The sequence below is a fragment of the Pinus tabuliformis genome, chromosome 1_2 (assembly GCF_031772625.1).
Source record: "Pinus tabuliformis cultivar Carrire ecotype Pingquan chromosome 1_2, CPIR1, whole genome shotgun sequence".
In the NCBI taxonomy this organism is placed as follows: Eukaryota; Viridiplantae; Streptophyta; class Pinopsida; order Pinales; family Pinaceae; genus Pinus; species Pinus tabuliformis.
Window position 1 is genome coordinate 986,602,031 of NC_142298.1, and position 23,030 is coordinate 986,625,060.

The window sequence follows — 23,030 nt, forward strand, 5'->3', positions numbered from 1 at the left end:
TTAAACATAAAATAATTGTAGTTTTTGTAATATTTATAAAATATTTTAATATTTGAAATACAACAACCAGTTTATTAATTTTTCCATTAATTTTTGTGATATTTATAAAAATATTTTAATATTTGAAATACAGACCATAGATCTAGTCTCACTCTATAGAGAGACCTATAAAAAAGCTAACTACAAATTTACATTGCCAAGCAAAAAAAATTACCTCTTCACCCAATTTAAAGTGTGTGATGTCACTTACTTTTTTAGTGCCGAACGTGAATAAAGATCCGTAGGTGTACTAATGATTATTTAAAAAATAAACACACATTTATTTTGCTTTAGTATTATAAAGAGGAAACTTGGAAATGAATAATGGTTAAATACAATAACAATACTAGATATCTCATAAACATCCATAACTTTTACATTAATAATTGATATTAGATTTATAATATAATAATTATGAATTCTATGGACTTCTGAATCTTACATCATTAAGAAATATCCAACCGGATCGTTAAATACAATAACAATACTAGATATCTCATAAAGCTCCATAAGTTTTACATTAATAATTGATATTACATTTATAATATAATAATTATGAATCCTATGGACTTCTGAATCTTACATCATTAAGAAATAGCCAACCTGACTTCACTTTGAATTAATTTATCGAGTAAACAAAGCGAAGTCCTCTTATCTCCTTTATGAATCATAACATATAAGGGTAAACCATAACATATAATCATCGCATAAAATAGAAGATGTCAGCTACAATCTTTCTCACTTCACTTCAATACATATTTAAACAGTCCAGGGATATGAACAACTGAAAAGTAATGAACCCAATCAATGGATTTGACGTCTAAGTTGAACGCTTTCTTGTCTTCCTCTGACATATTTTTCCACAGGCCTTCAATCTTTGTTATGTCAAACCTGTTAATAGTCGCAGGGTTAGCTATGCTAGTTAGTAAAAATTACTTAATAATTGTTCATTAATAAAACAAAATTAAGCACAGACCAACCTTCCGTTAAAGAAGGCATATGGCTCGTACAACTCTGCTAAGAACATGACTTTGTTGTATGTTCGAAGCATCCGTTTGTAACGTTCTGTGAAGTTGCAACACAAGAGCTTGCTCACTACACCGAATACCTGTTTTTCAACCCCACCCAGAGCTATCACGGATTGAAGTTCAGATGACCTATAAAAGAAATTGTGGAGTACATTAAAGATAAATTACCTCTAGCGGTGCTTTGTAACGTCGATGCATGTCTCGGCGAAAGCTGCTCATGCTCTTAAGAAAACGCATCTCTTTTACATGAATTATGTTTCCATCTTTACCAACACAAGGGTGCGTTGAAAAATACTTATATGCCTCGTCTGCTGCAACATAGTGACGCAATGGATTCGCAACAGATGATGCGACGTGATAAACAAAGAGACCGTTCTCGTATGCGTGTGCAGCCATAACAACTATCATTGCGTTTACAACCATATCTGCTGGAATCTGTTAATCATCAAACGAATAATATCAAATCTAAATACTAAGCAATCTATATATTTACGGACAACAACATGGGACAGGATGTTGAACTTGTGCTGGAAGAAATTGAAGTGACTGACCACGTCTAAAATAAGTTCTGGATCAGCTAAGAAGAATGAGATTTGTCCTTTTCCGTATTGTATTATAAGAGTGTCGATAGTTCTGTATGACATTCGGAAAAAGCACATGATCAGTGCGAATACTGATACGATACCGATTTTAATAACATTATATGGAACATTTATTTGCGTTTCAACGTGCTACCCAAATTCTAACAATATAGAATGGATATTTCTGGGAACCTGCTGCCCTCCATCCAGCCAGGAAAGGGCTCTGCCAAAGTGCTTTCAATAATGGTCGGTCGGAGGATGACCACTGGAAGATTTCCCCTCAAATTCGCTATTAGCATTTCCCCCATAGCTTTGGTAAATGAGTACGTATTTGGCCACCCAAACATTCTTGCCCTGTTAATATATATGTCCATCGTGAATAAACGTCTAATAAATTATTTTCAAAATGAAATCGATGCAAATTTCAACAATAGACATATGAGTACTCACCTCTCTAAACCTAATTCTTTGAGACGCTTCACTCCATCTTTTACAAAACATTTGCTTGCAGTGTGAGTACTCGACGAGGCCTGGAGTGCGTGTTTTGTTTTCTCCACTAGGTCAAATTCTGCTTCAATATCTAACATGAGAGGTGGACCGCTATCGTTCTCAAGTGCTTTGCTGGCCGTTATAGAGTCCCCCAACATTAGAGGACTTTCTATGATTCTTCCACTTTTAGCTCCCACTACGTAAGCTTTTGTACATTACATAGATATTAGTATAGTAAGTGGAGACTGAGTTTATTTATGAAACGTATATCTATTTATTTTAGTCTGTCAAAATTATAGTTTATTTCCCATTCTCAAGTAAATAAGGGTTACTAAAATTGCTCTCTATTACTCTATATTTATAGATACATCAGTTTTAGATAACTATAGAGTCCCCCAACATTAGAGGACTTTCTATGATTCTTCCACTTTTACCTCCCACTACGTAATCTTTTGTACATTATATAGATATTAGTCTAGAGAGTGGAGAGTGAGTTTGCTTTTCTACATTACATAGATATTAGTCTAGAAAGTGGAGAGTGAGTTTTTTAATGAAACATATATCTATTTATTTTAGTCCGTTAAAATTATAGTTTATTTCCCATTCTTATGTAAATAAGGGTTACTAAAACTGCTCTTTATTTACTTTAGTAACTATTTACTTTATTATTACTAAAACTGCTCTTTATTTACTTTATTACTCTATATTTCTAGATACATTAGTTTTAGATAACTAAATAAAAAGATGTATATTTTTTATTTTTTAAACTTAGGTAAATGAAAAATATTATTTATTTATAAAAAAAAAATAAACCATTTATCTTAAACCCAAAAGAGATATATCTTCTAAAGAACAAGCTCATAAGTTTATAAGATCAGTGCTCATATATAGAAATTAGATATAAACACTAACTTAATATAATATACATAAAAATATATATAACATTATTATATTTATATTATATTTATTAAAGTTTATAATGATTAAGATTTTTATGTAAAAAAAATAATTGAAATAATTTTTCGTTTTTTATTAGTCATAAAAGTTTTCATTAATTTTTTTAAATTAAATTGAATTGAATTGAATTTATTTGATTAAGTTTTCTATTGGTTCAAAATAGTATTTAGGTAAAATCAAAAATCACTTTTTAACTTTAGCATTTTCACTTTCACTTTCACAAGGAAAACCAAAATTCTTAATAATGGTCTACATTTTATCAATCAAAACCATCTTAAAATAAAGTGGCTTGTTACTACTAGCTACACAACTGGAACTGTGACTCGGGCAAATTTTGGACACTTGTTCCTACTCCAGCTATAGGTTTGAGACAACATTGAAGATGACCTTATATGTCCAAGGAAGCCTCTAGGCTAACGAAATAGGAAAACTAAGCATCTAGGCTAACAAAATAGGAGAATTTGTGGCATTGCACTCACTAAAACTCATTAAGAAAAGCTATAATACGATTGTGATCATCATGCTTTTCCTTAAGGACCCTTCCCAGGAGGATCTTCATTTTCCAATAGAGGGTGATGAAATTGATATGTTGACTCTCTCGTCCTCTAGTATAATAGATTCAAGAACCCAACTAGCAACTTTGTTTTGGATTTCATAACATGACTAGGTTTATCAATCATTTGTAATTAAGACCTCAAGTTCATGAATTTCCTCTTGGATTTATAGAGAGGTGGAGGAGTGGAATATAATCATAGCATTCTAAGCTTGGTATTTGGCTCGTTGTCCTTTATGGCCTCAACCTCCAAACAAATAAGATTTCATTTGCATGTACATAGTGAGGAGAGAGACACACATAAATATATGTCCCTTACTAGAATACAAAACCATTTAAACAAGATGACATAGTCTAAGAAAATATAAGAAGAAATTTAGTACGTGGTTGCAAGAGAAAGCTAAGAATTTTATTAATTAGTAGTGCGAAAAAATGAGAGAACAAGGGGTAAATTTGGATAGGGTGCAAAAATCATAATATTTCGGACACACCAATAAAAATCCAAACCACCAAGACACCTTATAGACAATAAACCATAATCCACTATGCAAATAGTAACGAAATGAAAATGCTCCAATGATTAGACATACAAAAACTTCCCCACAACTGTCTTCCCACCGAATATAGAGATGTTGTGAACGAAGCCCGAATCATCGCCGACCACTTCCCGTGCAACTGTTTTTATTTCCCATGTGTCATTTCTTCAGCGTTTATCACCATCTTCCACGCATGAAATATCAAAACAAGGCGCACGTAATGGAGGTTTTCCTCGAGGGTATGGAATCCTTTTAAGTGACAGAGTTTCGAGGGTATTGAATCCTTTAAGTGACAGAGTTTCTCTAGAAAGACAACATCATGGGGGAGATATCCCACCTGCGGTGGGGGATTGTCACAAAGACGAGAGAAGAAGAGAGAGCCATGACAAATGGATTGAGTTTCCACAAAGATAATGTTCCGGGGAAATATCCCACTTACGGGGGGAATGCCATTGGGAATGTATAAGAACACAAAGCCACTGCACACGGGTTGAGAGATTATAGATGGAATGAGAGCTACCATCTTAATTCAAATGGATGTATTATAGTTAATATGTGTGACTGCATTGGGCTGGATAGTCACACCACCGTCATCTTAAATGCGAGGTGGTATGGTGTCTAGCTCTATGTCCTTTTTTTGTGTTAATATTGTTTTTTAATTTTTGTTAACACATATTTGGACACCTTGATTTGAGATATTTCTTTTAATTTAGGATTTTCCAATTTTTTTTATTTTTATTTTCTTTTGTTAACACATATTTGGACACCTTGATTTGAGATATTGTTTTTTAATTTTTGTTAACACATATTTGGACACCTTGATTTGAGATATTTTTTTTAATTTAGGATTTTCTAATTTTTTTATTTTTATTTTCTTTTAGTCTTTTTTATTTTCTATGTTCTCATCAATACATTGATAAATAATTAATATTTTAATATATCATTAAAAAATAATAATATAATATATTTATAATAATTTGCATTGGTAAATAGATAAATATTTATAATCAAGTATAATTTAAATAGATAAATATTTATAATCAAGTATAATTTATGTAAAATTAATGGTAATCAAAGTTAAATTAGTTAGTCAAGTCTGTATTATTAAAACATTTTTACTCTCTTAGGGTTAGAATACCTCAAATATGATTTTGGGTAATTCTACGTCAAATATCCTATGAATTGTTTAAGTAAATCTCCTTGATAAAAATATTTTGTTGAAGTACTTAGTATCGCAGTGTCTTAGAAACCATAAACAACCTCACAAAAAAAATATTAAATTAATGATAACTCAATTGTGATAATGAATAGAGACTAATAATATTAAAAAATACACCAAATTTGTGTATGAGACCCCCTTGTTTGTGGGACAAAGGACCCACCTCCGTGTAGCGATTTCACTGCTAAGTCTACGAAGGCATACATACTCTACCCCCTCTGGTTTTTAACATGTTACCTATTAGGAGGAAACACATGCTCTTAACCATTAAGCCCACTCAAGCTGTATATATAAAGTATTGGAAGTAATAATTTGATTTTCGTTTAAACATTATTAATAATGGGTTATTAACCATGCAAAATGTGTAATTTTGTGTGTACTCCCCATGAAATAAATACACCATATACACTTATTGAATATAAAAAAATTAATATGATTAAAATATTTTAATAATGTTATGTCGTGTAATTAATTTAAATAGTATATATAATATATAAATAAAATATTTTAATAATGTTATTTTGTGTAATTAATTTAAATTTAGTATATAATATTTAAATTTATTAAATTTGATACATATTATATAAACTAATTTTTTCAGTAACAGAATTTAAATAAATATTTTCACTTAAAATAAAATTATCATATAATTATAAAATTTAAACTAATTTTTTTTAATAAACATAAGCTTAACAGTTTTTTTTTTTTTAATTAAAAAATTTCGATGTAAATAAATGAATTTTACAATATTAATATGGCATTCCAAATATTTCGAGGTTTAAATCTATTCACTATCCTATTACTACAAACATTTTGAAAAATAAATCTAACCTCTCTAAAATTATTACAAACAAGTTTTTAAAAACGCCGACTCTAATTATTAATGTATTTGGAAATAAAATATTTTTAATTAAAGGAAAAAATTAAATCTATTATACTTCCCAATGTAATAGTTAAATTCATGTAAATTTTTTCTCATTTAAGAAATCCTCTTTTCTTAGTTAAATCTTTTTCTCTGATAGATAAGATCAGAATCTGTCCACTTACCAGTGGAGACGTGCAGGAGGATTTGAAGTTTACGGCATCGTTTAGCGAATTGGACAATATTCTCAGCTCCCTTTGTGTTGACATTCAGAGAAATGTCATATCTACCTTGTGCGAAAGGGTGTTAGGCTTTCCATTCAAATATAAATGCTGTGTTATAGCCATGAGTAATCAGATTGCCAAGAGGAAATATAAACAAACCTGTCATCAAACACGGTGCTGGCTGCAATATGGACAATGGCGTCCAGATTTTCCCAGAGGTCCTCTCTGCTACTCTCGGTGTAAATTCCAAGATTATGATCTGTTGCAATGTCTCCGACCAGAGGAACAACTTTCTCGAATATGAAACTTTCGAAGCTGTCTCCATGTTGCTCTCTCAAAGTTCTGAAAAGCTCCAGTTTCAAAACCTGTCATTCATAGCGAAGGAAGAAATTACATCATTTGTAGGCGGACCATTGACCAATTTATGAGTAGGAAGATTACTCAGATTTCTTACTTCAGTTTTGAATCGGATTTTGGCGGACTCAGAATCATTCGCCCTTAGCAAAACAAAAATGCGGCTAATCCCGGGCTGCGACCGTAATATTTTCTCGATGAAAACTACGTAAGTGAACAACAATTACATTCATTATCGTCGATATGTATATATATATATATATAAGAATAAAAGTACTGTGTGGAATATTTAATACTTTTTCCGAGGAAACCGGTCGATCCAGTCACCAATATGTTTTTCTCACTGAGAAAGCCAAGAATATTTGACGCCATCGATCGAATTTTGATAAATCTGCAACTCGTGCATAAAAATATCAAAAACGACCTGTTGGTCATACGTAGGCTGCGTATTTTATTATGTTCACCGTACACAATTTATGCTCAAGCAAACAGCACAGATAAGGCAATGAATAATATGATACTTACAATCTGCTCTCCAATCGCAGACAGAAGGGCGAGCACAATGAACAAAATGATAATTCCAATCTGCAGTCCAGTCGCAGAGACAGGCGAGCACAATGGAATAAAGCCAAGCAAATAGGCAATGCTAACTCGGATTTTGTACTTTGGTCTAAATCTAAAGATTGACATATACCGCCAATCAAACAGGCCTCCCAGCAAATATGAACTATAACTATAGAAATATTAATAGCCCAGCAAATAGGAACTATAACTCTACGAAATATTAATAGCCCAGCAAATAGGAACTATAACCCTAGAAATATTAATAGCCCAGCAAATAGGGCTATTTATATTAGCTAATATTAATTAGCTAAGTAACAAGCTTTACCAAACTCGATAATTGGCTTCGTATAATTGACCTGAACCACTATTACGATGTTATGAATATCTCGACCACACGTCTTAAAATACTAAGGAATTTTGATTTCTCAACGAGCAATAATGCTGTAGTCACATGGCTTTGATTTTCAACGATCAGTAATGTCAAACTACCATCTTCTTATTTCGATCGTTTTCAAAAGGCTAGTGGAATTTTTATTTATTTATTTTTCACGAAATATCAAATGTCAGTTCTAGCTGCTATCGAATGTTTTCATCACTGTCATCAGTAATAATGTCAAACTTTATCTTCGTTAATGTTTTTTAGACGAGCCAGAATCAGTTTTATAGAGGAATTATTTTTATTTTTAAATGTATATATGATTTAAATTATCAAATAATTTTTTTTATTTTTTATTTTTAAATTATTTATAATTAAATGAATTCACATATATCTATTTTTAATTCTGAATTTATCAAGTGTTTTTAAAATATATATTTTTTTTGGAATTTAAAGACTAAAGAAATGTTTTTATGTTAACCTAGAGGGTATGTTTCCAGAGTGAAGTTGGGAGGTTTGGTCCTTACAAGTCTTGTGGTCCAATTTTGGGTATGACTATGTATGACTGGGAAGTGCTCCAAACACCTCCAAACACAATTGTTTCATGTAGAAATATTTGATTCTTCTTAAGATTCAAAATTAAAATAAATTTATGTTGATTTTAAATAGCTCACTAATAAAATGTTATATGTGTGTGTTTGTGTGTGTGTGTTTCTTTTCTTTTCTATATATATAATTGACATTGAAATGATTCACATCTAACACACGAAAATGTTAATACATGTCCCAAGCATATTTTAAAAAATAGAAAACATATATTTATAGGACTTTATCTGTATATAATTATTTTTATTGTAAATATTTTTTGAAATGGTCCATGTCAACTTCATATCAAAAAATGAAAGAATTACAAGTACTCTCTCTCTATATTTAACTTTTTTAATACATATACATATATATTATTTATAATCCACATTCTACACATTAAAATGTTAATATATGCCCAATCATATTTGAAATTAGAAAATCGTGTATATATATATATATATATGTTATAAATAAATTTTAAAATGTTATATATATATATAATTATAATTTTTGTTATTAGTATTTAAAAATTGTCACATTTCAATTTTATATTTAGAAATGAGTGAATTGTAAATCTACAAAAACAATCTATTCATGGAATAAGAATTCTCTATATATAAACAAAAAATGTATTTCTTCCTTTTTTAAGAAATAAAATTATATATATATTCGACATTTAAATATTCTATTTATAATTCACCTTCCACACATTAAAATGTTAATACATGTCCCAATTATATTTGAAAGTCGAAAAAATATATCTACATGATTCTCTCTATATAAAATTATTTGTGTTATTAATATTTAAATTTTTACACATGAATTCCATATTAAAAAATGAATAAATTACAAATTTTTTAATAAACTTAATAATGTAATAAGAATCCAAGAAGAGAAATTCACAATATGCTCCACTTTTTTATTTTCAAATAGAGGTTTGAGTCTAAACCTTCATTGGGACAAGATGTTATAGAGAAGAAAACAAAAAAATAAAATATAAATAAAGATAAACAAAAAGAAGATAAGGAGAAAAACCCATGAAAAGAAAAACTAATAAAAGTGAATGAAATTTTTTTATAAATTAATTAATAATATTAAATTTATATAATTAATGCATTAGATTTTAAAAAATATAATAAACTACTAATCTAATAGATTAATATTAAAAAATTAATATATTATATTAATTTATTAATGATCTATATTCATAAATATAATGATATAATATAACTCAATAATTGTAAATTATTAATAATATATTAATTTATTAGATAATATTAATATGTTAATAATATAATAATAGAATATGTGTTATATATATATATATATAGAGAAAGTGTTTATGTATTAATATTTTCTTTCATATATAAAATTTATATTAAAGATATTATATTGAAATATTTTATTTATAATTTAAATTTTAGATATTAAAATCTTAATACATGTCTTAATCATATTTGGAAATTGAAAATGATTATGTTAATTCATGGTTATCCTTAAATAAAATATTTCAATTTCCATATTAAATAACATAGTTTATATCATGTTTATATAGAGAAAAGCTTCCTAAGCTAGCTTTAAATTCCAGCTAAAACCTCCTAAGGCTTAAACTAGGGCCTGGTTAAACCATTGGGAGATCAATGAGAATTTTGCATTGCAAAACATTAATAACATTAAAAATATTGCTACTTCTAAGTTCAAAGAAAAAAATGTGGTGTGAGAAATATTTAGCAGCCAAAAGAAAATTAAGTTATCGTTAAGGAGGTCATCAACCCCACCCTCGAAGATCAAAAGTATCTCTTTGTTTTAACTAGCTCAAAGAAGAAAATTAATATAGCCAAGATTAGAATGAACTCTCATGAGCTCCATAGTGAGATGGGTCGTTGGGCAGTTCCTAAAACACCATGGATGTAAAGGATATGCCATCTCTATGAGAATATGAACATCGAGGATGAAAATCACTTCGAGGATGAAAATCAATTCCTCTTAGAGTGCCCCACATACAACCCCATTAGATCTCAGCGTCATAATCTTTGTTGCAATACTAACCTTCCTAGCCTTTTAGGATGTCAAAATTATAGTGAGCTCGGGAGGCTTCTCTTCAAGCTTTTTGAGCATAGGAATAAAATCTTAAATCAAAGTAAATAATAATTCGTTTCTTTAGGTTCGATTGACCAAAATTTGGTCTCAAAGGATGTTACCCACCACCATCATCATCATCATAATTTATTGTGTTGTTAATATATAATTGATATATAACCTTTAAGAAATATTAATAACAAACAAAAAAAATTAATATAAATTATATATAGAAATAATTCTCTCTATTAATAGGTCCTTTATCGATATTTTAATTCATTATTTTTTAATATGAATTTAACATGGAATATTTTAAATATTAAAAATAAAAGAACATATATTTTTATCTAGTTAACTTTCTCAATATATATAATATCTTAAAAAATAATTATATATAAATTTCTATAAATAATACTTTCTATTTTTACTTGGGAGATATATATTTTAGGTATGAAAAAGAGAATTCTCAATTGTATTATAATATATATTTGATATATTAAAAAAAATTATTATTCGATGAATAGATTTATTAGGGATATTAGTAATTAATTCATTTTCAATATATAAAAATCAATAAATATATTCTTATAAATAATATATATTCAAAGTTAATCGAATAATGAATACAAAATGTAAGTAGATATAAATATAATTTTCTTTCAGAATACAACACGACAAGAATTTCCAATACGTACTCTGTTAAGTTTTGTTTGTTCATTAAATGATTGCGCTTCGCTCCATGCTGAAAGCAACGTGGACAATGATTGCGCTTCGCTCCATGCTGATGCGCTCCATCTGGCTCCATGCTGATTGCAAGAGCAACGTGACATGTTCGATGATTGCGCTTTTTCGCTCCACGCTGCTGATCGCGCTGTTGTCTGTTATGATTGGAAATCTCGCTGATTGCGCCTGGGTCCATGATTGTCTTTATGTGTGTCATTTTTACTCGAATGACTGTTCACATTTGTGAAGCATCCCTTCCAACCAACAAAATTTTATGACTTTTTTTTTTTTATATTTGGGCCAACATCACGGTTGGTCTAATGTTTATTTAAATATTTATTTTCCAATAATGGAAAAAATTAATATTTTAGTAATACTCTTCTTTTCTCTTTGAAATTGATTGAGGTTGGCTGCACGTTCAACGCTGCATTACCTGGAAATCGAAAGATGCCGTTGCCTTTGTCTGCGTCGTTAATTTTCTATACCTATGTCTGCAGTTTTCTTTATGCACATTATTGAGGTCCATAGGAAAAGAAACGAAGCTATTTACTTTTTGTTGATTGTTTTTCTCCGAAAATGATGGAAATTTTTGCAAGAGAAAATTTTCTAAATCCAAATTAAACTTCAATATTTTAAATTTTTAGATTTTAAATTCAAATTATAATCGTTAAATTTTAATATTTTAAATTTTCTAAAAATTTTTATGGTATAAATCTATTTTCATCATAAAAAATAAAATTCACTGTAAAAATTTTTGAAACTTTTTAACCAAATTCCAACCACTTACTTTTTGAAAGATGCCGTTGTCTTTACGTAGATGCCGTTGTCTTTACGTCTGCATCGTTAATTTTCTACATCTATCATTACATTCTTCTTAATAGTAAGCTTTCCTCCAACGTTCGTCCTCTGTACAAGACCAATGAAAACATTCCCCCTGTTATAAGTTTCACCGTTCCTCCCGGATGAAGTTAAAATTATATTTATTTTATGTTTTGCTTTATTACAAGGAGATGATATAATTATTTTTTATTATTTTGGAATTTCATGATATATTTTTTTAAGACGATAATATGAACTTTCTTTATCTAAATTTTATTTTTATGAGAGAAATAAATACAACGTAAATTTTTGTTATCTAATTTTTTTATTATATAAATAAATTCAACTTAGAAAATATGTTATATATGTTATTTATGAATGTTAGAATATATGTTATTATGAATGTAATATATATGTAAATTTTATTACTTATTAGTTTAAATTTTTTTAATTTGGATCAATTGAGTGTTAAGAGAGATTAAATATTTTTTATTCAAAAAAAATTTGCATTTTCAAGAATTTGATTTTTCTAAGCGATTAAAAATCTAATTATTGATTTTATATTTTTATTTTTATGTAATTTCACGATTTAATATAATTTGTTGATAATTATAGTTATTAATTACTATTATTTTAATTTTTTAATAATGTAGCAATCAACCCATATTAAAGCCAAAATAAGTCAAATGTAGAAACATTTATTTATTCATTTTACTCTTATGAAGTCTCTATGAGTATATGCTAAGGAACATAAATGATCCATAAGATTCGAGGCATTAATTACCAGCACATAAACATTAATTCTTTTAAGATTATGCACTTTAGTAGTTACTTAAGGTGGTAACTTACGCCTCCTACCATGTGCACAAAGTCAAAGGTTTATATTACTTGTTTACACGATCATTAATTCGAAGCCGAGATTACTATTAACCCAAAGAGGGTTGGTTCTCGAACCTCCCTTCTCCACCCTTCATATGTCCCTGCGCACAACCTACCACTTGGATTTATTTCCATGGTCGATCTACAAAGAGAATATCTAACGGTTCAGGTTTGTCGAGGCACGATTAGGGTAACGACCCGAGGGTGGCAAGGAAACATCGTCATTTGTTCCTAGATTTGACTGAGAAAACATCTCTACAACCAGTTCTCCATTTGGGTTACAACTACAGGTCTCGGGATGAGTTTTTATAGTCTCCAAGCTCCGTGAGAATTTTTTTCATTGTTATAAGACTTACTTTAACTTCTCACCCTTCTTTTGCCTTTCAAAACCTAAACTCGGTCATGTTTCCTTGTTGTATTGATGGTGTTGGACCCGCTAACATGTAAGGGGATCTCCCCGATAAGAAGTCATAATTAGGCTCAGACCGTTTGGTGTAGGAGTCCCAACAGTGGGTCGTACGGTAATGCCTTGACCGCGATTTCATAGAGAGCCAAACAAGATGTCCCTGTTGGTAGTAAAGGTGTGACAGCTGCACTAAGTCAACGAAGGTGCATAAGAGGTTCTAACACATTGAGGGTGAGGTGAGTGCGCCCCTTGGAAGGGAACACACAAGAAAAGATGCATCACAAGTTGGAAAGCAAGTTAGCGAGTAATCCAAAGTGATGGTTAAACCAACATCACATTTTAGAAAGATTCGTACATACTTATACAGAATAGCCCATACATTCATGCATGAGCAAAGAAATACATATATCATTTAGAGTAAACCAGATAGCATAGAATATAGTACAACATATGCATGAAACATGCTGACTCTGTTATATTAAGAAGTATATGTTCCAGTCATACAGTACATCCATCTCTAACCACTAGTTCTGACAGTGGAATGTTACAGCCACAACTGCCTACTCCTCCAAAGAGATATACTAGCTCTGCAAAGTGGAGAAGCCAATGCTCGTTACAATACTATCCAAGTTCTCTTCACGATAGTCTTATCGGAAGCTTGGTTAACCAAAAGCCTTTACAATGAGTTATGAGGTTCTATTTATAGCAAAGGGTGGAGTGACCCATGACATTCCCCTTTATAACACTTCATCTACCCTCATGACTCTTCATCTACTCTATGACTGTTACATCCAACTATTGACAGTTGAACTTCCACTTTACAAGGCGTTACATTACAATGCACATGTTCCCATGTGAGACAAAATGGCTTGAGCAAGCCATGCTAGACATCACTGACACTCAGACCATTGTGGTGAGACCAACTCTTTGGCATGCTTGTGATGGTCAAAGGTGGTGAGATGATGCCAAGCTTGGTTATCCATGATGGTGTCCATGCGCTCAATGGTAACATTTTGTTGAAACGAACTCTTGCCTCTGTTGCATCTAGTGCAATGGTATGGCTCCTCCGTCCCACTTGTCTGCTAGCATGCACGTGGTCTTCTTAGGTGCAGTCGAATTGACAACATATTGATGCATAGTGTTTGTGTTGATCTTATAGTATGTGTTGGTGGTCATACGCATCAACTGTCAACTACATGTTCAACTCCAGTCAGACTTGCTTCTTTTCTTTGCCTTGGTGAGTGTGCCAAATGGGTCGGATTGCATGCGTGCGCACAATGATATGCATGCTTCTTAATTCCCTTACATGTCATCAATAGCACTACTCACTTTGTTTGCTCTATTCTAGTTGCTAGGATGGATCTATAACTTGTACGAGCATAGTTCATTCATCTATGCATGTTGCACCCCCTGCTATACCTGTTCCTGCTACAACTCATTCGCTCATATGTGCATCTCGTGTTCTTCTTTGAGTTGCTGCTTCGAAATATGTAACTCCTTCTCTGTTTTTTTCTTTGTCTTCATGCGATATTCATGTCGCACCGTCACCTCATAGCCTGAGTCTCCAAAGTTTCTTTCATCACATGTGGATTTGCTTGAGCTTGCAACTTTGTTCTGCCTTTGTGTTGTCAACAACCTCTCTCCTGTGTTTGTTGCATCTAGTATGTTGCCTTCAACTGTTGTTGATGGTCCTACTTGCTGTGATGCTACTACCATCACATCTTGATGTCATTGTCTATGAACAACCTGATGTCTTAGTGGGTAGGCAAGTTCATAGACAATTGATCGATTGCATTCCCAAGTGTGCTCTGAATGGTGTCTTGACTCTGCTCTCCTGGAAACCATTGTACCTGTGCTACTGAGAGGCAGATGAACAACTCCAATACCTAGAGACATGGCAACACTCATGGCAAGTAATCTATTATTCGAGAAGAAAAATGAACTTGAGAATTGAATTGCAACATACCTGTGTGACTCATCATGAAGGTTGCGTAATTTCTGCCAGGGGGTTGGGAGACTGACTGCCAAAATTCTGCAAGGCACAATTCGGGCTGTGAGGAGGCTGAATGACTACTGGAACTATACAATGAACATTCCAGTGTCGCCTGCTGAGGACTGAAACTGCACAATGTGAAATTTCAGTTAGTAGTGACATTGAACCAGAAAACTGCATTGCGCAGTTTCTGGGGCCAACGAGAAATTGCCTTGAAGAATTGCGTAATGCAAGTCTGGAGGTGAGTGCTTGGCTAGGCTTACACAATTTTTGGAGGGAAGGCAGAGCCCTCGCTTCTAAAAATGTGCAGCGCTAATTGGGAAAGTTATGGTCCAGGTCAAGGCAGCCCAGTCTGGCTAACGGTTGACTGAAAACATGAGAACTATGAAAGCATGATGAAATGAGTGAAAACAAGAGTGAATGATCATTCATGCAAATAGAAAGTGTAGGATTCAGAAAACAGGAAAGCATGCATGTGTGTGAAGCGAGTCGCCACAACGTTGACCATATGTGCAAAACAGTGTCATGCATGCGATAGTAGTGAGATGTTAACACAAACTGAAATGGTGCTAGCACAAGCTAGTATGTATCTAAACAACAATAAGAACTCACTGAAATCAAGTACACAACATTCACACTAAGTGAAACACAAAAAGCGCCAGAAACCAAGCGCGAGACATGAAAAGCAGGCTTACCTCAAAACAGCTAAGCTTAATGTACCGACGACTCCTAGATGCAATGTGGGATGTCAGAGTTGCAATATCGATGTGACTAATGAGCTCTGTAGCTTCCGGTTGATGAGTTTCGATAAAATCGAGGTTGTGACACACATTCCACAAATATAGGGAAAGCGAAACTTGGTGGGAGTTTTCTGAAATGATCATAGCATGTAACCTCCAATTGCTAAAAATAGATCCCTGTAACAAGGGATGCCTTTTCATGTTGCCTTGTGAGGAGAAGCCCATGCATGAAAATCAGTTTTTCTCAGTCCTGGAGGGAACCGGTCAATTCATGTGCACATGCAACAATTTGCTCAGCTAGGGGGAAAAATGCGCATTTTTGGGAGGTAGTTGGGCTGGGTTCCCAGAGGGATTCTACAATTTCTAGGCAGAGTAGCTGAATGCTACCCATAATTGCACAATTTATGGGCTGAGCAGTCCTAGTGGGAGGAATTGCGCAATTTTTCCAGTGAACAGTGACAGGAAAATTTGCGTAATTTTGGAGCCCAGCAGGATGCTAGACAAAATTACACAATTTCTAGAGGGAAGGCTGGTTCCACTCCAAAATTGCTCAATTTCTTGAGGGAGCTACTCAGCCTAGAACTGGACCAAGTCTAGTTATATAGCCTGTGAGGGGGATGCAACAAGCTTTGATGGATAGGTTGTCACTCTGCAAGAAAATCATTAAAGCTTGTGTACTTGACAAGGCAAGACATGCTGCTGTGAAAGGTTGGTAGGGAGGCTCCAAAACGAAGCTAAGAGAAAAATTTGGAAGGTGGTTGTAGCCGCTACAACACTTGGAAATACAATGGTAGAACTCCATCTCTCTGAATGCACCTTATTCATGAAAAGCAAGTCTAACACCTTCAGAAGTATTGTTCAGTTCTCAGTTCCTCTTGGTTTCCACACTTGCTTGATTGTAAGATGTAGCATCTTCCAATCTCTTGGTCGATTGACACACATTACAGACCAAGTCAACGTAGTTGTTTCGATTAGGGTTGAAGGGTGTTGGGTGGTGCAAGCCCTACAGAATGAGTATGGCATGCGAAGCCCAGAATTTTGGGTAATATTACGGTAAAAGACTCTGCGGAAAGCACAGAGAGCGAACTATAGTAGGTTGAGTCGGCCCATGGAGGGATCGCGGGCCAAGGGAAAGTATAAATAGAGCAAGGCTATATGAGGGAAAGCAGTTCTCTTGGAAGATGAAATGTAATGGGTCCTTGAAGGCAATAGATGGAAAGCGTCTGTAAGTCCGAGTCGAGTGGGTAGGGTAGAAGGTAGAGGCTCTGCAGCTGTGTGTGCAGAGGCCTGAAAAGTCTGTATCTGTGTGCGTGAACCCCTAAAGCTGAGTACGCAGGGTAGATCTGGATGTGTTGTGAAAGATTGATAATAAAGATAAGTTTCTTATAAATTCTGTGTTGGTTGTGACTTTATTCTTTTATGATAAATGAACTGTTATGATTTCTGCATTTGCTACGGTTGAATACATGTGAACTGGATCAATCTTGATGTGCGAGTAATAAATGTTTGCTTAAAGACCGTTTTAATTAGATAAGACCAGTAATAAGTGATTCAATCTATAATTAACACGATAAGAGTATTCTGATCTATGCAGATCTAGTGTAGCGCAAGGTTGAAGAAGAGCACGCGAGCCCCAAACCACATCCAAGACATCCCTAGGGTGCGGAAACCTGGTTCCAGCACCCTCCCCTGCTACCTCGGGTGAGACCTCAGTTCGCACTTTGCAGGCTATTGCTGAAAGGGCCAGTAGCTGTAGGATTTGTTTGGCTAAATAATTCTTCCAAACCTGGGTCAAGCCCATATGAGCCAACAAATGGTTCCGTTGTTGGGACCGAGATCTGCCTAAGGGATGTCTGGTGCGAAAGGTGGGGACGCTAGAGGAAAGGGCAATGAAGGATCAGGACGGTAGTAATGGCTAGCACCATCTAGTTACCAATATTCAAGGAAGTAGGAAGTGAAGATCTAGAAAATTTTTGGTTTGTATTGAATTCAGTATGGAACGCGCAGCAGATCACGAATGATGATATCAAGAAAGCCATCATAGTCAGCACACTGTAGGACTAAGTGCTAACATGGTATATGAAGTATTTAGGCATCAACCCAATGATGGGGATAGTGGACATCTACACGAAGTTAAAAAAGGAGTTCAGCCGGCCAAAATCGGAGTTGTAGTCGGTCGTAGGATTCAAATAAATCATGATGATTCCTGGTGAGACCTCGTGGGATCTGGATCAGAGGCTAAAAAGCGCTATTTGCAAAGCCAACATGACCTTGATGGATGCACAACACCATGCTTGGTTTATCGCATCATTAATGCCATATCTGAAATCTACTTTGCCACAATAGAAGATCTCAACCCAAGAAGAAGCACTGGAGGCAGTAATGTAGCTGCACGAAACCCTAGTACAGGACCCAGGGTTGGGAGTTCAGCAAATCCAAGCACAGGTCCAAAATTTGTGTTTGGAAATACAAAAGTTAAAACAAGACCAGGCACCCGAATTTCAAGAAGAAGTTTGGTGCATCAAATGTAGGGGCCAGGGACATGATAAAGACCATTGTCTAGTCGCGGTAAACCTTGTGGTCACAGGGTGACTAGCACCATTGCGACCAGAGGCATAGGCAGGGCCGAGCATGATCGCCCCGTTCTGATGCGCAATCTGTCAAGTAGGAGGAAAACACAACACGGATAATTGCCATCTGTTGTCAAAATACAATCAGACCCTCCAGCAGCTCTTTTGCAACTTTTGTAGATCGGTGGGTCACGAGGAGAGAGATTGCCGAATGTTGGTGGATCAGGCATCTTCATACCGAGACGAGGTAAAAATCCAGGTGAAATGTTTGCACGCGGTGTATTCCAAGGATGGGGTCGAGGACGGGCCAGAATGGGACCAGGAAGGGGTCAAGGATAGCTAATTTGTTACAATTGTGGAGGACCAGGACACTACGCGCAGGATTGCACAAATCCAACTTAAGTATCATGTCCCTATTGCGAACAATTCGACCATGAACTGCTAGATTGCCCTATGCTGCTAGCACAAATTAACAACAAGAGGACAACAACTCCTATGATGAAATAGAATGTCTAGGTGATAAGGGCTGAACCATGCGATGAAGAACCTAAAGTAAATATGGTACTATGGAGCGATGCAATCTTAGAAGGAGATCAGTTTGAGCATTATAAAGCTTCCTAGATGTTAACAACTTTCATAGAAACTTGCATGAAGTTACTTTGTGATAATAAGGTAGTGAAAGGATTGCAGGAGGTAATTAACAAATACGTAGGATGGGGAGAACCTCGCATAGTCCAACGAATGGGGAGCCATACGTCACGGACCGGACAAGAAATGCGGTTAACAACGTGGATTGGTGACTATGAGATGGATCAGGTCATTCTAGACCTCGATTAATATGTAAACGTCTTGCCCAAGCAGATGTGGGAGCGTATCGGTAAGCCCCCACTCCAGTGGTCTCCAATAAAATTACGGATGGCAAATCAATAGAATATCTTGCCCATGGGTAGGCTACAAGGAAGCACCGTAGACCTGGATGGTGAAAGCACTAGAACGGACTTTGAAGTTATTGAGATAGTGGACGAAAAAAGCCTGTACCCCACGTTGTTGTGAATAGACTGGGCCATCGACATGAATGGGATTATTAATTTCATGGACGGGAAGATGATATTTGAGAAAAAGTCGCGCCGTGTATTTTTTCCGCTAGATCCAACCAAGGGACCCTGCTACACGGAACCTGTACACGACAACGAGTAGGACAAAGCCTTGGATTGCATATACCAAATTATTGCACAAATGCCAATAAAGGGTAAGGTAATGGAGGAACGGATAATTTCACAGGGTTACGCAGAACCATACACTGATGATTCAGAGGAAGAAGATGAGAATTGGTGGAACAGAATGAACGGGGCAACTACGTTAAGCTGCAATATGCTGACAAAATTCGTGTACTGCATTAAAGCTCAAGACCGTGAGCTGCCGGTGTATGATGGGCTCATAGTAGTAAATGAATTCTTGGAGAAGTTTGAGAGTGTAGTACCAGAGTACCAGCAATTTGATGTGCTAAAATGGGCCTTGCGCGGGACACCGGTGCGATGGTGGGGTACCCTTGAAGGCACTTTCATAGATTGGTGAAGCTGTAACTGCATGATGCATATACGATTTGGGAAGCCAGCACTCCAACTAACGGAGAAATATGACGGACGAGAAAATCTACACATACATCTGAGCAAATGGACCAAAGCCTATGGTGAAGAGCCGCAACCAGAATGGGTGCACCTATTTTATCATACCTTGGATGTCATCCCAAGGAATTGGTATATTGAAACAAAGCTCTGATGTGGCACAGGTGAGTGGGATATTTTGCGCGTAAGGTTTCTGTCAACATTTCTTTTTGAGGATCAATGGATGGATACAGTGGACGACACGTTAAAGCTAGTAAATACTGCAATTTTCACGTTGCCGCTTGAGCCGGAAGAATTCGTACAACTAGACTAGTTGCGACAGCTAAGTCGGGCCATGGAATGTTACAATGTAAAAGTAGAAGGGGACGAGGATGATCCGCACGACATCAATATACTAGAATCCGAAGGAAGTCGAGAAGTGCACAGCCCCAAAATAGAAGATCCAGACATCACAACGTCATTAAAAATGAAGCAAATGGATATCGAAACAGAGGAACCGAAGTATGCTATGCTTGGAGATCACTGGGACGATGCTATGGTGGAAAAGGTTGTCGAGCTGCTCCGGGAGTATCGAGACCTCTTCCCTACCAAGATTACGGAGCTGAAAGGGATTCGAGGTGAACTAGGAATGATGAAGATAACTTTGAAGCGTAATGCAAAACCAGTGAAGCAATGACCTTACCGATTGAATCCAAATTATAAAGCAGAAGTACGAGAAGAACTAGACAAGATGCTAGCAGCCGGGATCATTGAACTAGTTGAGGAGTCCGATTGGGTAAGTCCGATGATGGTACAGGAGAAGAAATAGAAGGGTGAGATCCACATCTATGTGGATCTACAGAAACTCAATGATGCTTGTGTTAACGATCCATTTCCCACACCTTTTACCGATGAAGTCTTAGAAAATGTGGACAGGCAAGAAGCACATTCGTTTATGGATGGGTTCTTTGGATACCATCAGATCAAGATCACACTGAAGGATCGAAGAAAGACAATGTTTGCTCTGGAATGGGGTTTCTTTCAGTATACAGTGATGCTATTTGGGCTGAAGAACACACCGAAGATATTTTCCCGCATTGTGGTAGCCACATTCAAGGAATTTATACATAAATTCTTAGAAGTCTATCTTGACGATTGGACCGTATTTGGCCTAGTTAAGAAACATACTGAGAGCTTATGATTAATGTTGGATACCTGTCGTCGACACCCGATTGCACTCAATCTAAAGAAGTGTACGTTCCTTGTTTCTTTCGGGAACTTTCTGGGTCACGTAGTTTGTAGGCAAGGCCTGATGGTGGATCTGGCAAATATCGTTGTCATATTAGGTCTGCAAGCACTGCACAGTGTCAACCAGCTGCACGCTATGCTAGGACAGACAGGGTACTATCGGAAGTTCATAAAAGGATATGCCCAGATCATGGCTCCAATGGAACAATTGTTAAAAAAAGATGCCATGTATTGCTGGAACGAGGAATGTAACAAAAGCCTGGAATTGCTAAATGAAAAAATGGCATCTACCCCTATCTTGATCTTTCCAAAATGGGACTTGGAGTTCCACGTGCATGTCGATGTGCCGTGTATCGCGTTAGGAGCAGTACTTACTCAGGAAGGAGCGGAGGGAGTTGACCACTCGATTGCATTTGCAAGTCGAAGGTTGTCAAAAGCCGACAAAAATTACTCTACTACTAAGCAAGAGGGATTGGCGATGGTGTACGCACTCTAGAAGTATCATCACTATTTTCTTGGAGGACATTTTAAGATGTATACTGATCACTCTATGCTAAAATACCTAGTGAATAAGCCTATGTTTGGGGGGCGCATCTGTCGATGGTTGCTGTTGTTTCAGGAGTATGATTTTGAGGTTTTTGTAAAGCTAGGACATCTGAATGCAGGTCCAGACCGCTTATCCTGGATTGAGACGGGCGAGGAACCCACGAATCTAGAATAAGGACTCCCAGACTCCCAGTTGTATGCAATGCGCATTGTAGACAGCCACTTTGAGGATATAATCTATTTTTTGACTACTAGCACTGTGCCATAGGGGTATTTGGTGCAACAAAAGAAGGAATTGGTGACACGAGCAGCAGATTTCACTGTGATTGACAGCCATCTCTACAAGATGGGCAATGATGAGATATTACGCAAATATGTACCAAAGTTTGAGCGAGAACAGATCCTCGCTGAAGCAAATGGAGGGGTTGCTAGTAGACATTATGCAAGCTGCACCACAGCCCAAAAAGTTCTTCGCACTAGATTATTGTGGCCCACCCTACATGAAGATTCAAAAGCATACTATTGGGCTTGCGATGTGACGAAATGACGAAATGATTCAAAAGCTATCGCGAAGTGACGAAATGCCACCTCAGCCACAGGTAACACTACAACCATTTGAGAAATGGGTGATCGACTTCGTTGGGCCTATTGAACCATGAGGGAGGACGGGTGTGTGCTATATTATCACTGCAACCAAATATTTGACTCGATGAGTAGAAGCACAACCAGTTAAAGATTGCACAGCCACGACAATGGCAAAGTTCTTATTCGAGAACGTGTTGACCAGGTTTGGGTGTCCTAAGATTATCATGAGTGATCGAGGAACACATTTTTTGAACAAAACCATCTGCATGCTCACTGAGTAATTCCAAATATATCACCAACAGAGCACGCCATACCATCTGTAAGAAAATGGGACCGTTGAGGCATTCAAAAAAATTTTGGAAACCTCGGTGACTAAGATCTATAATTCACGATAGAATGATTGGGACCTGCACATCCCTGTTGTGCTCTGGGCATACCGAACCATGTGCAAAAAGTTGACAGGCCAGA

The 23,030-nt window shown here is 35.2% G+C and overlaps 1 protein-coding gene across 1 annotated transcript; it reads right to left on the reverse strand.

Annotated features, from left to right (window-relative positions):
* Positions 1-782: 782 nt before the first annotated feature.
* On the reverse strand, positions 783-7,214 carry LOC149209336 (putative fatty acyl-CoA reductase 4). The gene is made up of 10 exons (XM_089394253.1): positions 7,139-7,214; positions 6,943-7,046; positions 6,648-6,853; positions 6,450-6,550; positions 2,099-2,342; positions 1,841-2,002; positions 1,622-1,700; positions 1,236-1,502; positions 1,020-1,147; positions 783-930 (listed from the first exon to the last, which is right to left on the reverse strand). Exons 1-10 carry the CDS (start codon positions 7,212-7,214, stop codon positions 783-785), a joined length of 1,515 nt encoding a protein of 504 aa, XP_089250379.1.
* Positions 7,215-23,030: the final 15,816 nt, after the last annotated feature.

Bases quoted from the DNA above. Each gene is read 5' to 3' on its own strand.
- LOC149209336 (XM_089394253.1), bottom strand. From the start codon at position 7,214: ATGGCGTCAAATATTCTTGGCTTTCTCAGTGAGAAAAACATATTGGTG. The intron at 6,854-6,942 runs GTAAGAAATCTG...TATGAATGACAG, and splicing joins AAATCCGATTCAAAACTGAA to GTTTTGAAACTGGAGCTTTT. The intron at 1,503-1,621 runs GTGGTCAGTCAC...GATGATTAACAG, and splicing joins ATCCAGAACTTATTTTAGAC to ATTCCAGCAGATATGGTTGT.